Raw genomic sequence first — 18,820 nt, forward strand, 5'->3', positions numbered from 1 at the left:
CGACACTCTGCTCCCAAGGGAGAAACAAAATGTACAGAGACGATCAAAGCCAGTGTTTGTGATGACTTCAGTTCCCAACTTCATTAGATTCGCTGGGCTGCTGAATTTATCGACGATTAATTTTTAAACGACCGCTGTTTATAAGTCTCTGATCAACAGATGAGCATTGAGGCTTAATATATCATTTTCCTTCTCATTCCTTCATTCACGATAGCGGCTGACATTTTGAGAGATTACACGATTACAATCCCCATCCAGTTTCTATTTTCAAGCCGATTATATAACCGCTCAAATCGGCTATGCCATAAAAAGCCAAAAACCGTCACATCAAACATCAACATCAAAATATGAATGATCCAACCATCGACTTCACTGGTAGTCAACACAGACAGAAGAGGACTACTCTGTTTTTATGAGAAAACATACAGAACATGTTCATCGCGATTAATATCAAGGATATTTTATTTATGTACCAGGAAATCTGTTTGCATTGTTCTGGACATTTCCCCTGCTTCTAAACCAGACACACAGTACAGTAGCATACAATATGCTCATTAAAGAAGAATGACATATTTACAAACAAACGATTTACTGTAAATAAACAGAATACAGGAAAAAGAACACATTTACAGGTTTTCTGAGTAATATGTCACTGACACAAGATGATAGGTTAAGAAGAGACAAGTCCACATTACAATTTTCAGTGAATCATAGGTCAAGTGCTATAGCAACGATAATCCAAGGAGTAATTTAAAGTAGGAACGCAAACTGATAAAATGGGTGAACGGACAAGCAGACAGCTTTTAGACAAAACTTTTCCTTTTGCCAGTAAAGCTAAAATAAGATGCCTTTGATACCCAACAAAAATAACTTCACAGTGTAGTGGAAAACAAACCCTAGAGGAGGTCAAAAAAAATAGATTTTTTTGTAGGGACCGCTTATACAGCATCATTACATACTAGATGTCTTCAAGTTTCTATCTGTCCACATTTACCAAAAGAATTTGACAAATTACGGCATGATAGATGACCACAACTGAACTCTGGGAGACAAGGTTATGCAAAACAAAACCATTTAAAAAAAAAAAAAAAAAAAAAAGTGAAAATGTGTTCAGAAATCTGCTGCAAAGAGTGTAGGTTCAGGAACTGCAATTTGCTTATAAAGCTTCTTCTGCATGTAAAGCACTGCGTACTGGGAGAGACGGGACAACCTCAAGCAGTAGCTCAGACAAAAGGCATTCATAAGGTTTAGAGTTGCATGGAAACCACAGAAGTGTAGTCTGGTCCTAAAGGATTTTCTCCTGCATTTACGAGGTTACTTCTTGTGTTTTATCCTGATTTAAGATGCTCACTTTTCATACACGTTCATATAAATGTTCATATAAATATTCATATATGACACAAGCTGAGCACGGCATTGGATTCCACCACACGGACCCTTTTAAAAAAGGAGAAACAGCAGCAGAGGTCAGATCAGAGCAAATGTGCTGAACCAACAAAGTCTTGGACCTGCATGAATACTGTCATCTTTGCAGCCTGTGACCAGTGAGCTTCAGCCACTGCATCTCTTCTGCAGGCTGTGTGGCGTCTGAACCTGCTGCTCTTCTCTGACGCCCTCATGTGGAGCTGTACAGGGCGATCTGCTGCACCTTGCTTAGCTGTGTCAGCAACCGTTTCATGCGGTGTTTGAGCTGAGGCAGACGAGCCAGAGGTTCAGGAGGCTCCAGTTCCCCGGTGTAGTCCAGCCAGCTCTCCAGCACTGATGACAAGAAGTAGAGTTTGTTTCAGAGAACCTTTGTGAAATTTTATCAGTCATATTTCTAAATCAGTTTGGTGAGTTAAATGACCTAGTTGGACAGAAGCTATTAAAGTCAAAGGGCTTACCATCTAGCTCCCTCTCAATGAAGTCCATCCTGTGAGAGACCTCGTCCTGGACGGCATCTATGTGATCCAGCAGGTTGATCCGCCACTGCTGATGCTGCCTGCTGTTATCTGAAGCTTCTCCGGAGTCCTTGACACCCTCGTCCCTGTTCTCAGTCTGTGACCATGAGCCACCCAATGAAGCCTGAACAGTTTTAAGGGAAAAAAATGGGAGGATTTACCTACAATCCACATGAGAGTTGTACAAGGACTTACTTGTAAATGTATTCACTTTGAGGAAAAACAAAGTTTATGATGGAGTCATTTTAAATTATATAATAAACCAAAAGGGACCTGTGCAGTTAAGATCTAATGCTCACATGAGGTGAGTTATTCTGAGAAATGCTGACAAAAGTATATTTTTATATATCCCCCTCAGAAGAGCAGCTTTTCTCAGTTTAATTAGTTTAATTACATAACAAATGCCCACCTTGTTGCTGATGCCTGTTGATTTGGGCTTGTCTGTCTCAAGCAGGCTTCCGTAGCGTTGCTCCCTTTCCAGCAGCTCCTCTGTGCTCCTCATGCTGCCCTCCAGCTCAGAGCCCTGTCGGGTCTCCACCACCAGCCGCTGCTCCACTGCTGGATAATATGCTCGTGGTTTCTGGTAGCAGTGTTCACTGGTAATGTAAGAGTCTTGGAAGGAAGGAAAGGGGGAAGAGGAGCAGGACGAAGAGGCGGTGGCAGCTGTAGCAGCCCGGCTAAGCTTCTCCAGAGCGTTGGACATTAAGATCTCTCCTCGGTTCATGTCCTCATCAGGAGTCACAGGAGATGGAATTGCATTGCTGCTCCGGCACGAATCTGAACCAATCCTTGACCTCTCCAAATGCTTCCAGGGCTGTCGCCATAGCTGCAGGTGAGGGTGAGAGTTGTTCCTGAAAGTACAGGGAAAAAAATCCAATGTGTGACTGATTAATCATTAATAACAGCTGAAGTGCATTGGTCAGAAATATCCTGTCTTGGGAATAATTGTACTCACTGTAAGACGCTCATCTTAAGCTGAAGACCATTGAGGATCTCCACTACATGGTGCACATCTCCCAGCAGCTGGTGGGTGGTGGTGATCTTCTTGGCATTTTGGTGAGAGTAGTTTTCTTCCAGGAACGAGAGTCCATACATGTGACCATTGGTCAACCACTCTCGATCATACCAGTAACGTAGACTCTGCCTCTGACCTGAAATTGAGACAATTAAATATTAACTGTAACGGCAAAAATATGCTTTGACTGTTAGGCCACCAATATTCTCTGTACAAGCCAAACTGTGTCTGACTCCTTTTCTAGTTGGTTGGGAATAAATGGCAGATTGAAGAACAGAACACACAAACGTAAGGAAACCAAGTCAACTAAACAGATGTGTGCTAAAGTCTTAGCTTAGCAGCATTTTATCAGCTTCCATCATTTACTCCTCCACCTTGGCAATATTAACACACTCTTCACACATTTTCTTTTTAGCTAAAGTCAGGACTGTACAGTCATGCAGCTCTGTACCGTGGACACAGTCAAACACCCCAAAAGACTACATTGTTTAGTTCCCACTAATAACCAACTAAAAACAATAGCCAGCAATGTTCATAGTTTCTGTAATTTAGCTGTGTTTTGAAGACCAGGAACTTATGACTCTATATAAGCAAAGTGTACTGTGCCATACAGCGACACACCTAAGTGTAAAACTTCTGTCTTAAAAAAAAACAAGGTAATAATATGAAGCAGAATTCCTTTTAAAATGCTAATATTGTATGTCAAAAGTCATGACTATGGTTATTAGGACTAAACATTCTAATCTCAATTTAAAGTTACACAATGATATCATGTACAGTCCAGTAAGCATTTAGAATCACAGTGAAATGATAGCATCTTCAAACCAGGAGAAGGAGGAGGAAGAGGATGAGAATTAGGGTAACAAAAATGAGTCATATGACATAAAAATGATTACTGATTATTGGCTAAACAATTTAGCATCCAACAAGAGCCACAGGGACACAATCTTAGAACTTGGAACAACTTTAAAAATATAATTTTTCGTATTGTCCAATGTTCCTTGGACATTGTCATTTTCTTATTGTCCACTAGATGGCCGGTTACACTTTTTCAAGATTCAAGATCCTTTTATTTGTCACGTACATAGTTATACAAGTATAACACGCAGTGAAATGACCTGATACGCTCCTCAACTGTGCAAAATAGAGAGAGAGAGAAGTAAAAACTACAGCAGAAGCAAATGGTTATTTCTAACAGATTAGCAGAGCAAGCTTTATGATGGAAATGATGCAGTCTTAGGCTTTGACCATACTCTATTGTGCAGCTGGAGATCCAATGTGATTCTTATTATATTTCTTTGAGGTCTGTCACACGGGGCACATGCACAGTTGTTAAACTAATGTAAATTCTGTGCTGACAATTGTGCGCGAACATCTGCACAGTCCCTCGTGCTCACTGGAAAGTATAATTCTAGGTCTGTTTTTAAAAAAAATAAACAAATAAATTTTTTCCCCCTTACCTGGTGGGTCTCGGCAGATGTAGCAAGTGTAACGGTCTGGAACATTTTCTTCCAACAATCCCATACAGGTGCCATGCTGCCAGCACAAACAATCTTCACACTAACAACAAGACAAACGTATTTAACAATTGTGAAAGTCTTAGATTCAAAAGCAATAAATAATAAAGCCTGATTTAAAATAAAAACAAAACAACAACAAGCTCACCTGAATCATGAAGTCATTCTCTTCTTCCACCTCACAGATGCATCTCACTATCTCTTGGTCACTGGTGTCTAAGGCACCAGAGTCCACACTCAGAGGTGGTGTAGTGACGTCCAAATCCACATCAAAGTCATCTTCACTCCACCCACAGCTATCAGTGGACCAGTCACTGATACTATCCTCGTCTACAGTAACAGGGACAAAACGAACGGTTGGGTTTTCAAGTGAACGACACAACCTTAAGATTTAATTTGTTTGTGGGTGATCCTGTTAAGTCGAAATAAAACTTCCGCTTAAATGATGAAGCAAGCAGTGGCAGCGAACACCAGCAAAGGATTCAATCAACCATAGGTTTAAAATGTGGCAACTATATTGACTTGTTGCATGCATGAGTATCAAATGTACAAAGATGAGTCAAGCTAAACAAAAATCTGCAGCATGATGGATTAAATCCGAAAGGAACAGAAGAATGTAGGGAGAGGAACCCATCTACATCCACACATATTCAATACACGCACACTATCAGAAATACCCACCATCCACATGTATCTGCTCTGAGTAGCTGTATCCAGGCCTGCTGGGGTAGGCCTCGGGCTTGTGATTGTGTGAGGGGGGAGTTTTGAGTGGCAAATTCAATTTGGACTGAAGACCCAATACTGAGATGCCAATATTCTCCTCACTACCTGTGCAGTCTGTTAATACAGGGAAGGGGGGGGGGGGGGGGGGGAGCACATGTTGAACAAAAATGTCAGCTTTAATAATGCTAAAAACAAGTGCCCATCAGGAAGTGAGAAAATGTGGCACAAACATACATTATGGACAAATGACATTACTCAAGAACAATCGGGGGGCAAACATGCAGCCCGTATTTCAGGACTGAACAATGTCAAATAACTAGTCAGTGGAACGCCGCCTATACATTCGTGTGCATGCCAAACACACCACTGTGAATGCTACCCAGAATTAACACTAGTGCGGGACTTGTATGTCGGATCAGTCATTATCAGTGCCACAATGAAATCTGGCTTTTTCCATCTGTATTGCCAGCTAAAAGAACTTTAAAAACAATCTAAAAAAATAAAATAAATCAAGCTGACCAATAGATTTAAGAGACAAGATGTTGGAGTTTTTTGACTGACATTATGGAGGGACAGAGGCAGACGACAAATATCACGCTTCTCCCACACACACAGACTCAACCACCACACCAAGAGGACTGAATGGAGCACGATGCTTTGCAGGCTAGCCATTCCCACAATGTCACAGTGAGTGCGCATGCAGAGCAGCAGATATGTGATGCAGCCATATGCCAAGCACCTGCTTCTTACCAGACTTGGCCTTCTTTTTCTTCTTCTTTTTCTTGAGTTTAATGCGGAGGAAGTCCTTCTGTTTAGGCTTTTCTTTCAGTTTATCTTTTACTGAACCTAGGGGCAAGAGTTCAGCTGCATGAGAGTACAGCAAACACTGCTAACAGGTTGGTACTCATACAAGCTGAATTGTTCTGAGCATATTTTCATTGCATCATACTGACCAATATCGAAGCAACTCCTGTCTGAGTCTTTGTCCTGCAGCTGACAGCCATTCCTGTCCAGCTGGTTCTCTTTGCTTTTCTCCCTCAGCAGTGCCCTCTGCTGATGGCCTTGAGTGTTGACTGCAGGCGGTGCTGACGTGCGTCTGCCAGCAGCCTTCAGCTCTCCACGCGGAGCCGTGGCAACTCCAACAGACTCTGAGGAAAAAAATCACAAGGAATTTATGAGCCAAGGTGCCTGATCTCAAAGCAATGCTGGACGTGCATATATTTATCACTTGGCCTCAATTCTGAAGTATGTGATTTAAAATAACAGCAAGCCGTGACTCAGCATTTCAGATTCTACTATTGAAAAAGCGACGCAGTGACCCAGTTTATTTATTAAAAACTCTTCCTCTGTCACTTTATCTGGAACAAATAACAAACTGAAGAATAACTTACGCATGGATGCAGAAATGGTGCGCCTTCTCTTTGTGCCATCCAAACCAGTGGCACTAGACTGTTTCTCAGAGGCCCTAGTCTGGACGCTCCTTGGGGGGCTGCGGTCTGCCTCTGGGGGCTGTTCCTCGCCATGGTAATATTTCATGTGGTAATGCAGCAGCTTGGCTTTACGGAATGATTTTGTGCAGCCAGGAGCGCTGCACTTGAACGGGTTGTGATCAAGATTGATGGACAGGACAGGAGGAGGTTGGTTTTTGATAACTCGATACACTGAAACAGAACAAAAGAAGTGCAAGGTGTAAATAAAGCTCTTCTTGTTTTTTTAAAGAGTGTGAGAAATTGCAGTGCTTGACTCAAAAATGTTAAAATGTACTCACATGGTTCTCTGCTAAATCTGTTGGGGTTGTGGAAACCCTGCTTCCTTACCGCTGTTAAAAGATAAATGAAAGGAACTCTTCAAAGTGCGCTCACATGCTTTCCAAAACACTAGAGAGCCAATGGCATTTCTGCTAAATGACTTCATTTAGTGCGTTAACACTTACGTTTCACAGGCTGAGGAGGCGGCACATCCACTGCGGCCTGAACACTTTCTGATTGGACATTTGGTTTCTGCTCCACATCGCCACTGGATTCTGTGGTTGTCATAGTGACAGACACCTGCTCTGTTTGCAATGACATCTGAGTGGGCAACTCTGTGTATGGCTTGAGTGACTCTGTATATGGCTTTGCTCCAGTCTGTTCCATTTCCACCTCTTCCTTTTTCACATCTCCATTGATGCGACACGTTTCGCCACCTTCCTTCTCGTCTTCCTCGACTTTCACGCCATTACTGAATCCTGTCCCTTTTTCGACATCCCTGGGCTTGATTTGGTCTGCTTTCTCAGGGATTTCCTCTTCTTTTTTGACAGTGGGCACAGCCTCTAGCTCACCATTTGTTTTCTTGTTTTTATCATTTACCATTCCCTGTTCATGCTCCTCATCCTCAGTGTTGCTGTCTTCCTCCTGGTCTGAAGTGCTGCGTCTGGCTCGCTTGTTCTTGGGTCCCCCGTTCTCCTGAGACCTTCTGTCTCTGCGGTTTGGGGCCCTCCTAACCATGTTCCTTTCAGAAGACCGAGACTTCCCTCCACCTCTCTGTGAGCAGGGCAAAGAAATAGCTTAGAAACAAAGATCTAAAAACCGTAGTCGAATCCACGACAGTATATCGTATCATTTGTAAGAAAAAAAAAACATGTTGGTACCTCTCTGGTAAAAGGCTTCACATGTATTCCTTTCACTGTCTGGATGACACCATCATAAAACCTCACAGTGTAGGATGCTGAAAAGAATGAAGAAAACATACAACTATTTGATCATTTTAAATGTGATGTGTGTGAGGCAATCGCTCTATGCAGAAATCAGATAAATCTAGCATTTTAGGATTTTTTTTGCATTCCCAACAAAAGAGAAAGTACTTAGACGACATCACAGATTTCATATTGAAACCAAAAACAAACGTACAAGATCTCAGACTATACTCCATATAACACTACTTTGCAATGAAAATGCAAAACTTTAAAAACTAGTAACAAATCCATGACTGAAACTCATTTAAGCCCATTAACTTAATGCGATACTCACCATCTTTATTAACCGAAATGACCTTAGCAGGATAGAAACGGCAGTCAGACCAGCTGGCCAACACTTTGTCATTCACATTAAAGGCCTGGAGGGAAAAGATGTGACACTGTTGGCACCATTTCAAAGATTGCATTGGAGGTGGAGGTGTTAAAGGCTTCCTATAGTTTTATTAAAAATGACACTTTTACTTGTAAGTAAAAGCAGCAGTACCATTGAACTTATGCAAATACAAAAACCCAAGAATCGCATTTCGCTAAGACCAGTTCAATGCAGTAATGCACTGTGCAACAAAGGGTAAAGAAGACAAGGCAGAATGTCTCTACGCTACACACTTCAAAGCAAGCATGACTGTTAGCTTACAGGTACATCATCATTCAGGCCCTGCCGCCTCAGCTGAATTCTCTCTACAGGTCTCAGGTAGGGACTTGTCCAGTCAAACCATTCGTCGTAACGGTGGCTCCACTGCCGGTAATGGATCAACACTTTTTCATCATCATAGTCAATCTTCTCAATGTTGGCAGCATACCTACAGGAAGAAGTTCAATGGCTAGTTTATAGAAAGGCTGAATGAATGACAAGTCTAGTGATTTAAGCACTTATCATTTATCTCAAACATATGAGGGTGGCTTTAGAAATGAAATCAAGCTTAAAAATGTAAACACATAAAATACAATGAACCATGGCACAGCTGTACTTAGTGGATGGTGTGCTGGGCATTTACACCTTACTATAGTGGAGTTAGTTTTCATTTTTAAATGATACCTTTAGCACTAAACTGTTGTATACAATATCAACTGCATTTATACATAACTGTGTCAGAAGGAGTGCAGGTCTATTATAAAAGACATTCATATTTTAAAAGGCTCCTCCCACTTAGTTTTGCAATGGCAGTATTCTAATGATGTAGTCTTATCACACATTTACAAGGATAATTCCTTTAAATAGAATTTAACATGTTTTTACATGATTTTCACAGCTTAAGGGACACCTTGAGGACACTCATCAAACATTACGGTTACTGTAATACAGGCCCGAAAATAAACAAGGAATGGAAACTTAGGTGTGAGGGGGAAGTGAACAGTAAAATGGATGAGAGAGGAATGAGTGAGGCCATGACTCACCAGTTTTTGAGGCTGTCTCTAGCCTCAAGCTGAGCTCCCACCTCAAATGTTATCCCTCTTCTGTTAGGGGGCGTCTTACTCATACTGCCCACATCAAGGCACCCTTCCTGTATGCGCACACACACACACACATTAACCATTAAAAGAATCTGCACTCATATGACCTCTGTTTTGCAACTAAGAGACATAAATTGTGCCGAACAAGGGACACAATACACATGTGCACACACACACGACCGTCAAGGTCTTTACAGATAATAATGCAGTCAACTCTGTGTGTGCCTGTGGTCTTTCCTAAATATTTCACCAAGTGACTGGAAAAATAAATCACTCTTTAAATCTGAATACCAATCTAAGACACCCCCTTTGTGCCAGAAGAACAATAACCCTGTCCAGCAAGGGAAAAATACTACCACTGTAGGCTTATACAAGCTACAGATTACAAATGTTGTTACATGGTGTGGCACAGTGTGCAGAGATTAAATACTGGTATAGTAAGGTGAGCCATGCCCCTCAAATGGTGGTGAATATGTAGCCAGTACCAGATGTTCAGCAAACACTACCTCAAAGAATAGGAGTCTTTAAAAAATTAAAAAATAATCAAATGTCCTCACACAGGCTCCTAAGCGGTTTTAATCAAATTGATCACAGTGCGATTTCAGTGTATCCTTATCAACCACATCGAAAGACGGTTTAAGAATGACAAAGATAATGTGCTCACTGTAGGCATTCACCACTACAGCAGGAAGACATTTCTGCACCGAGCTAACACGGGATTGATTTAACAGCACATTCTGCTTAAACTGCCGTTGTCAGATAAAGAATAACACCGATGATCGCTATTTCAGCTATAACAAAAATACAAATAAAAAATAATGAGGGTCGTTGGAGTCGAGCAGAGGAATAGACCGAAATCCTCCCGATAACATCGCTTCTTTTGTCATGCGTACGTACACAGGACAGACTGACATGCCGGTGCCTTTTATTTAAACAACTAAAAATTCACACCATGCACCACAGCATCTTACTTTTGTCCACGACGGAGCCTAATCGGTTCACCATAGCGGAGACTGTCGGGAGTAACTCCGGATTTCAGCGCAACCTACAAACCGGATATCTTCACACTACCCTGCCCACGTGTTTTTTTGGTCAGTCGATTTCACGTATAGACACAATGGGAGACAATGGTAAAGACCATTATGGTTGCACGTAGGGTATTCCCGCTACATTAAGAGGCGAGCAATAGTCTGCTCGGCAAAAATACTGGATTTAAGATCAAATCGGGTGTTTATTGGCGTGCAGAGAGCTACACAGACGGCAGCGACACGGACACAGAAGACGCACAAGAGACGTAAGATGCCACAATCAGGGCACATGAAACAGGTGATAAAAATTACTTTAATCTCAAAATTATCCGCTAAGACTATGTGTGGAGTAGCACATTTCGCATTGTAATATGCGGAGGAAAACGGAACCCCATATAGTATTTTACCACCGGCCCACCCAATACATTTAACAGCGTTCAACCGCTATTTTCTATCTAATTTAATAAAAGGGGGAAAAGCTGAAGAGAAAAAACACTAACAGGACTCGACATTTCCCAGATTTCCTTTTGTTGACCACTTCTACCACTATAGACGCGTTATTGTCCAGTGTTTTATAACCGGAGGGCGGAGCGCGAAAGTAACTGACACCTACGTCAGACCCTTTGACAAATAACACTCGTCGAACAAGCACTGTGGAGGCGGGACGCTTACATTTGATTGGGCGAGCAGCTGTCGTTCACAGAGCCGTTCGCGGCCTCGCAGAAGGCCTACTTTTTCATACTTTTCTGGCTGTGTGTGCGCGCGGCGTGGAAATGCCGAGTATAAACTTCTCCAACTAAACAGCCACAGACATTTCAAAGCACAGAGTAACAAAGACCGTAGGACCTGAAAGCACACCTGCTATATAACAAATACAAAACCGATATGTACTCGTATAACATTTTATTACCTACTTCGTCACGTTTGTTTTGAACTCAAAAAGCCGACATGCGGCACCATACCGCTGTTGATGCACCCACCAACCGGGCCTCGGTCACGATATTACTGGGAATTTAAATCTGTCGAATGCAAAGTGAGGATATTCAAGCTTCTTACCTGTTTACCAGTCTCTATTTGTCCGGTTCGATGTATAATCTGCTGTGTAACTGCTTAAAAGCACAGGAACCGCCGGCTCCGCCTGTCAGCTCAAGACCACGCAGTTAAATTTCTCCCCGTTGCATTCACCACCGGCGCGGGCAGTGTGCTTCTGCGATGCGCATGCGCATTAAACGGACCAAAGCCCTTGTGAATATCAATAGGACGTCTCATCTAATACAGTCTGTTTCATTGCGTATGTATAGATAAATATTAAATATTTAATAACCTGCAATTTGCCAAACTTTATCTATTATAAACTGTAATAATTATGAATATGTACAAAAATGTAAAAGCAGTAAATGAAATCAGAAATGTAAGTCACATGCGGTATAAATCCGTAATAAAGTCTAAATACAGGCACAGGCATAAATACAAGCACAAAAAATCAGAATTTCAATGGCTTTTTAGTACAGCTGTTCCTTGTATAATGTTAAATTGTATTTAATGTTTCCTAAATAAGTTGTTGGTTTGATCTTAGAATAGTGATGCTTTCAGTCCCTGACTATGCCCAGGGGACACGAGTGTCTCCCCGGTGTATGTTCGCCTGGATCTCTTTTCTTTTACTTGTTCAAGTCCCAAAGGCAAAGCCCAGAGCTCCTATTATCTGGCTTTAATGTTTATGCTGCTCTGGCAGCTTTGCACCAGAATGACCGATGAAGCAGAGTGAAGTTTGTGTAGTGATGAACATAAAAATGACAAATATTTGAACATGTACAGTGAAGGCAATGACAATTGTGGAGAAGTGTGTGTTTGTATGTGTGTGTGTCGGGGGGGGGGGGGGGGGGGGGGGGGGGGGGGGGAGGGGGAATCCGGTATATCTGATTGTTAACTCTTTCCCTTGTGAGTCTAAGGACAAACAGGAAAAATGGATTCTCATTCTCTGGGTGTGATTGTGTAACACACTGCAAGACAGACTGGCTGATTGCGAAACGTCAAGGCGTATTACTTCTGCTTTTGAGAGTTAGATCCATGAACATTTTAAACTGCAATGATATAATTACATTGAACTGATGTATCAATGTATACTTTAGTAGTTAAACATTGTTTAATCCCTTAAATCAAATAAAAAAAACGCTCAACATTTTAATATTAGAAAATATTTTATTATAAAATGTTAGTCTATACAAAAGAAAAAACAATTAGAAAATAAAAATAGGTGCAGTAATTTATTGAAATGAAGAAACATAAACAGAAAATCTGTATATAAGGCAAAAACTGAGTATGTAAAAGTCTAATGGGCTTGAGAGTCAATATTTGGTATGATCACCATGATTCTTCAGCACAGACTGAACTCTTTTAGCCAAGGTCCTAAAAAGTATCTATGTATTAAAATTATGTTTAGAATAAAAAGATTAACAGGACTGATATATTTGTTTCCACTTACATGAAAACATCCACTCACACTCTCGTGTGTGTGTGATATGCAGAAGTTGGTCTATTGCAAATTGTTGAATGAAGAATTCTATAAATAAGTGTGAAGGTTTGGTGACCCGTCCATGCAGTCTGAGGACCTGTGGTTCATTTGTTCCATTCTTGTGAGCGTTACAGCTGTTTTTGTGTTACTGTTTTTAGCTTGTGGTAGCCTAGTTGAAAAGCTTAGTCCATTCTTGAATTACTGTGCTTGAGGACTCACTTAACATTTAAGTGCTTTCTGTGCAACTTTCACACTCCAATGAAAGCACTCTGCTTTTGTATTTTGCCCAAGGACACTTGGGCACTCAGACTGGAGCACCTAGTGATCAAACCAACAACTTCCTGATTAGCAGATGACCTGCTCTACCTCCTGAGCCACAGCCACCCACATGGTGATAACGGCCCAAGAAAATATCTGGCTTGGGGCCTATCACAGAGTCGTGACCCCTGTGAATGATTCATGGGACATTGTTAACAAACAACAAAAACATTCCTTTGAAAATGGTCAGGTAAAGGATTGGATTGAAAATTAGTGATTTATCATAACCTCTCAAGAAACCCTTTAATACAGGCTGAACTGTACAGTTTTAAGCCACTGCACAGAGGTATCAGAGGACTTTGTTACTTGGTGTTCTTCCACGCTTTTTTACAAACTATTATTACCAGAATAAAGGCAAACTGCCCCAAACCAAAAAAAATCAAAATACAAATAAATTGCACACACTAGGGAATCCAACAGTAATTTTGAACAAATCTTTATTCATGGACAATCATTCCTTATTACGATGAGAAAGTATGCCAACACACATACACGCATGTACAAGGAAAGTGGTTTGAATCATTCCTATGTTCGTAAGATGAGCGGTTACAGCAGAAAAATGATCAGTTAATTACAACACAAAAGTTTTTTTATTGCTCTTTTACAGCAACAGTTAAGCTCAACCATAACCCAGACCATTAGAATACACTTACAGGAAGTTACTACTATTTTACATGTAAAATATTTACATCGACAAAGCCTTAAAGAGGGGCACAAAAAAAGCTCAGTTTACATTCTCATAGCACTTGACAGTTAAATCAATATTCAGCGAAAGAGGCTTGTGTTAAGGTTAATCAAATTTTCAGTCTGTGAGAGAGAGAAAGAGAGAGGCCATGTACAGTTCTCACATCGAACACCCGTTTTATAGTAAGACCTGAGCCAAAAAAAAAAAAAGCATAACATAGGGACCACAAACACAAGAGAACTTGATTCCAATTGAAATTTATCTTACAGATAATAGAGAGTGTATTATCAGTTGAATAACCAGCCTCCCACGTTGTTACAGCGTGAGCTGTAATTAGAATTAACACTCCCGCCTGGCTTAGGCAATCGTTTGAATTTGGAAAAATCAAAGTAGTTCCATGTTTATTTGCTTAGAAAATTGCCACCATCCATTATCAAGAGCTTTCTGCACATCCCTCTAGTTTGTGCTTTGAAATGAAGCCTCTGTAGTCTATCAGAATAATTGCGGTGGAGTGGCTTTATATGCCTCGTAAAATTAAATACGAGGAGACCGGCTATCAGTACGACTACTCAAAACAGCACAGGCAAGCTTATTAACAAGACACCATTACAAGATCTCTTTTACATTTCATATGTTCAATTTTCTGTACATAATAGAAGGCTGTGCCTTTTGTTCACACGCTGACAATCACACACGCACACACGCTTGAATAAAATCAACCAGAGGGGTGGGGAGAGGAGAAAAAAAGGCAGAGCGTTAACACTGCTGCCTTATGTTTTTTTTGTGCAAGTAAGGAATTTCTGAAACTAAGTTTGTACTTTGCACAGCCCAGTTGTCCCATGTAACTATAGTTCTACCAATTAGATAAGAAATAAAGGTAAACCCCTTCACATGCAGCGGTTAGAAAATACAGTCATTAAAGTGAACCACTTGTAAGCAGTCACTGTGGATTTTAGTATCAAAATCAGTGAATCCTAAGGTGGTGTGTTCGTCTTTCAGTAAGAAAGCAGGAGAGCACAAGGGCTCAAAGTCCCAGCTAAAGCGGTTTTCGCACTCCTTGTGTTGTAAGAAGTTTAATATCTCACCTCAACAGTTTCCAGTGCGGTCTGAACAGAGAGACAGTATTTTTGCATGCTTCTAATGTATAACTGGACAAGTTTGAGGGCTGATCAGCCCCTGAGGTGCACTCTCTGTGCTTTGCAACCTCTACACCACCCCTTCAATGAAACTGGTGTCCAGGTGAACGATGAGCATTCTCAGGAAGGACATCTCCTTGCGGGTGTTCTCGAAGATGATCCGTGGGTCGTCGGACTGGCATCGGAGGCAGTTGGGAGCCATCACCATGGCCAGGTTGTTCACATCCATCTTGGTAATTGCGACATTGGATGGCTGAGCGAATACCTGGAGATAAAAGTGAAGGAAGGAGAGGAAAAGCAATCAGGAGGTGTGTGAACTGTCTGAACTTAAACCTACAGTCACTTATGCATGAGTCATATTCAATTATTTAAAAAGGTCAAATGCTCAATAGTTTTATTATATAATTACTTTATAAATCAATCAATGAGATTTTTAAGAGTTTACCAACACTCTGTTTTGCTAACTGGTTATTCCAAAGTGGGTCTTTTTCTATTAGCCCTGTGATAGACTGGTGACCTGTTCAGGGTGTACCCTGCCTCTCGCCCTACAGCTGAGATAGGATTCAGCAACTTGTAAATGTGTAGCATTGAACTAAGAGGAATATTTGTTTTTAAATGTATGATCAAGGACAAGCAAACTTGATTAAGAATGTGTAATTCACTGTAAATAATAAAAATGTTTACTATTAGGACGGTAAACAAACACTAGGTATGATTAACACTGTTCAAGAATTTATTCTTTTGTCTTGTTTTTTAATCTGGTGGACTACATTAAAAAGGTCTGCTCATGACAAAGTGCTCTGTAAGACGGCTCAATTAAGTCATCCTACACCTTTTAAGTCAATACTTTGTGTTCATTCTAGTTTTTGATTCATCATTGTTTTTGTTTTGTTCCTTTTACTTCTGCATTGCAGCTCTTTTTGAATGAGTGGTGCTTTCACTTACAGACAACTGTAACCACTCTTAAATGTTTATGTGACGTTCCCCCCCCCGAGTTTTGTTATTAGTGTAAAGTTCAGTTTTAACTGATCTTTTGTTTTGAACAAAACATGTGTATATATATATAATCACAATGGTGTTGACTTACTACACCATGACTAAGGACCCTGCGTGACAAGATTATGAATCTGTCAGCTTATTGGTTACCTGCAGGAAGTGGATGAAGTAGCAGAGAACGAGCCGGTTGAGCTCAGGCAGAGATTGCACCACGGCAATGGCCGCCACTGGGTCATCGCAGTTAGTGACGCACTGCTTGTAGAAGTTCATGGGGATGAGGGGTTCTTCCAGCTCCCGATACCATAGCTTCATCAGAGAGGCTGAACGAGACATGACAAGAGATTTTATTTTAATAAAGAAAAACTTCAAGAAGAAAACAATCAAATACTTCAAATTTAAAAATCAGCGCTCACCAGGAACATTGGGGTCAGAGAGGTTCTCTGGAATCCTCCACTGGTCTACTTGGAGCTTCAGTGCATTTACTTCATCAATATCTCCAGGAACCCTGTGGATAAAAAGCAACCCTACAGTTACAACCAGCAGCCACAAGAGGGACCTCTACTTCTACTCTGCACATTCTTCATGCCTGGTGGCAAAACCCATTCCTCACGCACACCCAGTTGGCCTCAAATGTGGCCTGGTGACTCTTGCTTTGTTTGCTGTAGTTGCATGAAACAACACAAAAACAGAATAAGCAATATAACCAAACAACACCCTCCTCAGGAATTTCCCTATGTAGATGTTTCACAGAGAGAGATCTGCGTAAAGTATGTTTAGTGAAAAGCAAACGTTTTCTAAACAAGTCAAGATGCTACAGGATTGCATTTTGCTGGTGAAAACCCTACACAAACACTCGGCTGTGAAGCTCCCACGTGCTTGTAGGCTTAAGCTGTAATGTAAACACATATCATGAAGTATCAAATCAAAACAGTGCTTGTCCTGGGAGTGTTTTTTCTGCTGTCTGTTCTGTGTACTGTGCTCAAGGAGAGAGCGCTGAGAAATACGTGGCTAAAGGAGACCACACACATACGTTTAGATGCACTATACATACAACACAGTGTGCACATTGGTACATAAGATCCCCTTCTAATTTTCAACACTGCACAGTTGCTGCTTGAGTTGAGGCATGTCATTGACTGAGTTGGGTCTGTCTTACCTGAAGATGCCCTCTGTCTGAGCTCCGCCCAGAGCGAGAACGTACTGGGAAAGCTGAACCTGCACCCAGGGCAGTTTCCTGTCTGGGAAGAGTTCACTCTGCCGCTCCATCACCTCCTCCAGAGAACTGCCGAAAAGGGAGGGAGTGACAATAGCCCGTCTGCTGTGGTCGATCTCCTCCAAAGTGGGCTTACGTAGACCCTGGAGGGTGAGAAGGAAGCACAGGGGGAGGATTTACAACCTGGGTATATCAGGGGCCGTGATACTAATGATGGTTGTGTCTGCAGCTGTGCTACAATGACTGGGTCTGTGTTTATGTCTATACCTGTGACTGTAGGCATACCTGTAATTATGTTTCTCTCTGTGACGCTATCTAAGATGATTCACATCAGACCTTTAAAACTGATATGCCTGAACTTTTATCATGTGGAACTGAAACACCTTGATAGCTCTTTTTATTCTTCTAGCGTACCTTTTTGCCACCGGTGATTGCAACCTTCTGCAGCTTCCGGTGGCAGAACTTGGCATAGGTGCTGATGGGGAGGCCTGTGGGAGAAGGAACAATATGTAAACCCCTTAAGCGTCAGGCATTACTGAACACACAAAATAATAAATGATTGAAATTCTTTCCCAAGCTGTTTTTCCCCACTGATGTCACATAGAGTATCAAAGCAGGCACTGGTAATTGGAGAGACTTGTTGACAGTGTGATTCTGGCATATGGGGATTAAAGCAGGCCCGGCTAAACTGTCAGGCTGAGGGAAGATTTACTGCTGCTGAACAAAAGCTCAGAGTCAAGATCCAGCCCACACATCCAATGTTCAGGTGATTCATCAGCACACACAAGACATAAAAGCCTCTGGAGTGAATAAGAAGCACAGAGGCTTCCCGTATGCTACCTGCCCTAAAGCAGGGTCCAGATCTATTCTGGATGAGAAATGCCTAAAAGAAAAAGCTGATTCAAAAAGCACCTGATCTTCCTAGAAATTTTCTACACCTAGAGTTCACGAAAGAATAGAGCGCTGATTGTTCAGTCATTTTTTCAGCTTATAAAAAAAATATATCTACATATTTGTGTAGTGTGATAAATACTTAAACTCTGAAGCTCTAGTGCTGTATTCACACTTCGCTCTATCAAGAACCTTAATCAGGCCCAGACTGGACAAATTTACTGACAATAATTTAAAAAGTAACACTTTCCAGTGCATTCCCAAAAATCCCAAGAGTCTACAGATTTATAGCAAACAGGTGACTCCTATGCAAGTTTGCAAGTTCTGCTAATCTGCCCACGTCTGACTATAATTATGTCTAATTAGCGAGATCATACCAATAATTTGCCCTTGATCTTGGCAAAGATTGGCTTTCCCCCCACCCCAAACAGTTCCCAACATTTACAGGAAGAAAAGCAAGAGTGTAGAGCCCCTGCACTGCAGTGAGAAGAAGGGGTTTAAACACTAGCGGTGGTCTATATTTACATCAGACTTGCTGGCATGAAAAACACAACACCCAGGCAACCAAAGCCCGGGAGAAATATGAGCTCATTGAGAGCTTGAGTGTACCGTACCAGGCTGAGAACGGCATGACACCTGTCTACACATAGACTGAAGGGA

The 18,820-nt window shown here is 41.4% G+C and overlaps 2 protein-coding genes across 7 annotated transcripts in view; both read right to left on the minus strand.

Moving 5' to 3' along the window:
• Window positions 1-444: 444 nt before the first annotated feature.
• Window positions 445-11,624, minus strand: phf20a (PHD finger protein 20, a). 3 transcript variants are annotated; one of them, XM_085405821.1, is made up of 17 exons: window positions 11,466-11,624; window positions 9,325-9,431; window positions 8,564-8,729; window positions 8,204-8,288; window positions 7,825-7,901; window positions 7,129-7,717; window positions 6,964-7,014; window positions 6,587-6,856; window positions 6,149-6,343; window positions 5,946-6,041; window positions 5,154-5,309; window positions 4,621-4,802; window positions 4,416-4,515; window positions 2,896-3,091; window positions 2,350-2,791; window positions 1,884-2,064; window positions 445-1,758 (listed from the first exon to the last, which is right to left on the minus strand). In XM_085405821.1, the coding sequence occupies exons 2-17, from the start codon at window positions 9,405-9,407 to the stop codon at window positions 1,616-1,618; spliced, it is 3,012 nt and encodes a 1,003-aa protein (XP_085261947.1). In that variant the 5' UTR covers window positions 9,408-9,431; window positions 11,466-11,624; the 3' UTR covers window positions 445-1,615. The 3 variants fall into 3 exon arrangements, with proteins under 3 accessions (XP_085261947.1, XP_085261948.1, XP_085261949.1); XM_085405822.1 differs by lacking the exon at window positions 11,466-11,624 and adding an exon at window positions 10,353-10,960; XM_085405823.1 differs by lacking the exon at window positions 5,154-5,309.
• Window positions 11,625-13,659: 2,035 nt separating this feature from the next.
• The window catches only part of arhgap46a (Rho GTPase activating protein 46a), a 30,107-nt gene continuing 24,946 nt past the window's right edge, over window positions 13,660-18,820 (minus strand). For all 4 annotated transcript variants that reach the window (XM_085405818.1, XM_085405817.1, XM_085405819.1 and 1 more), the window contains 5 exons: window positions 17,684-17,757; window positions 17,213-17,412; window positions 16,470-16,561; window positions 16,207-16,376; window positions 13,660-15,325 (listed from right to left, as the gene is read on the minus strand). In XM_085405818.1, coding sequence (XP_085261944.1) covers window positions 15,131-15,325; window positions 16,207-16,376; window positions 16,470-16,561; window positions 17,213-17,412; window positions 17,684-17,757 — 731 coding nt within the window. In that variant the 3' untranslated portion in view covers window positions 13,660-15,130. The remainder of the gene's footprint in view (window positions 15,326-16,206; window positions 16,377-16,469; window positions 16,562-17,212; window positions 17,413-17,683; window positions 17,758-18,820) is intronic.

Source organism: Rhamphochromis longiceps, linkage group LG5 (assembly GCF_057381845.1).
Source record: "Rhamphochromis longiceps isolate RC_006_pf linkage group LG5, R_longiceps_female_GT1.1, whole genome shotgun sequence".
NCBI lineage: Eukaryota > Metazoa > Chordata > Actinopteri > Cichliformes > Cichlidae > Rhamphochromis > Rhamphochromis longiceps.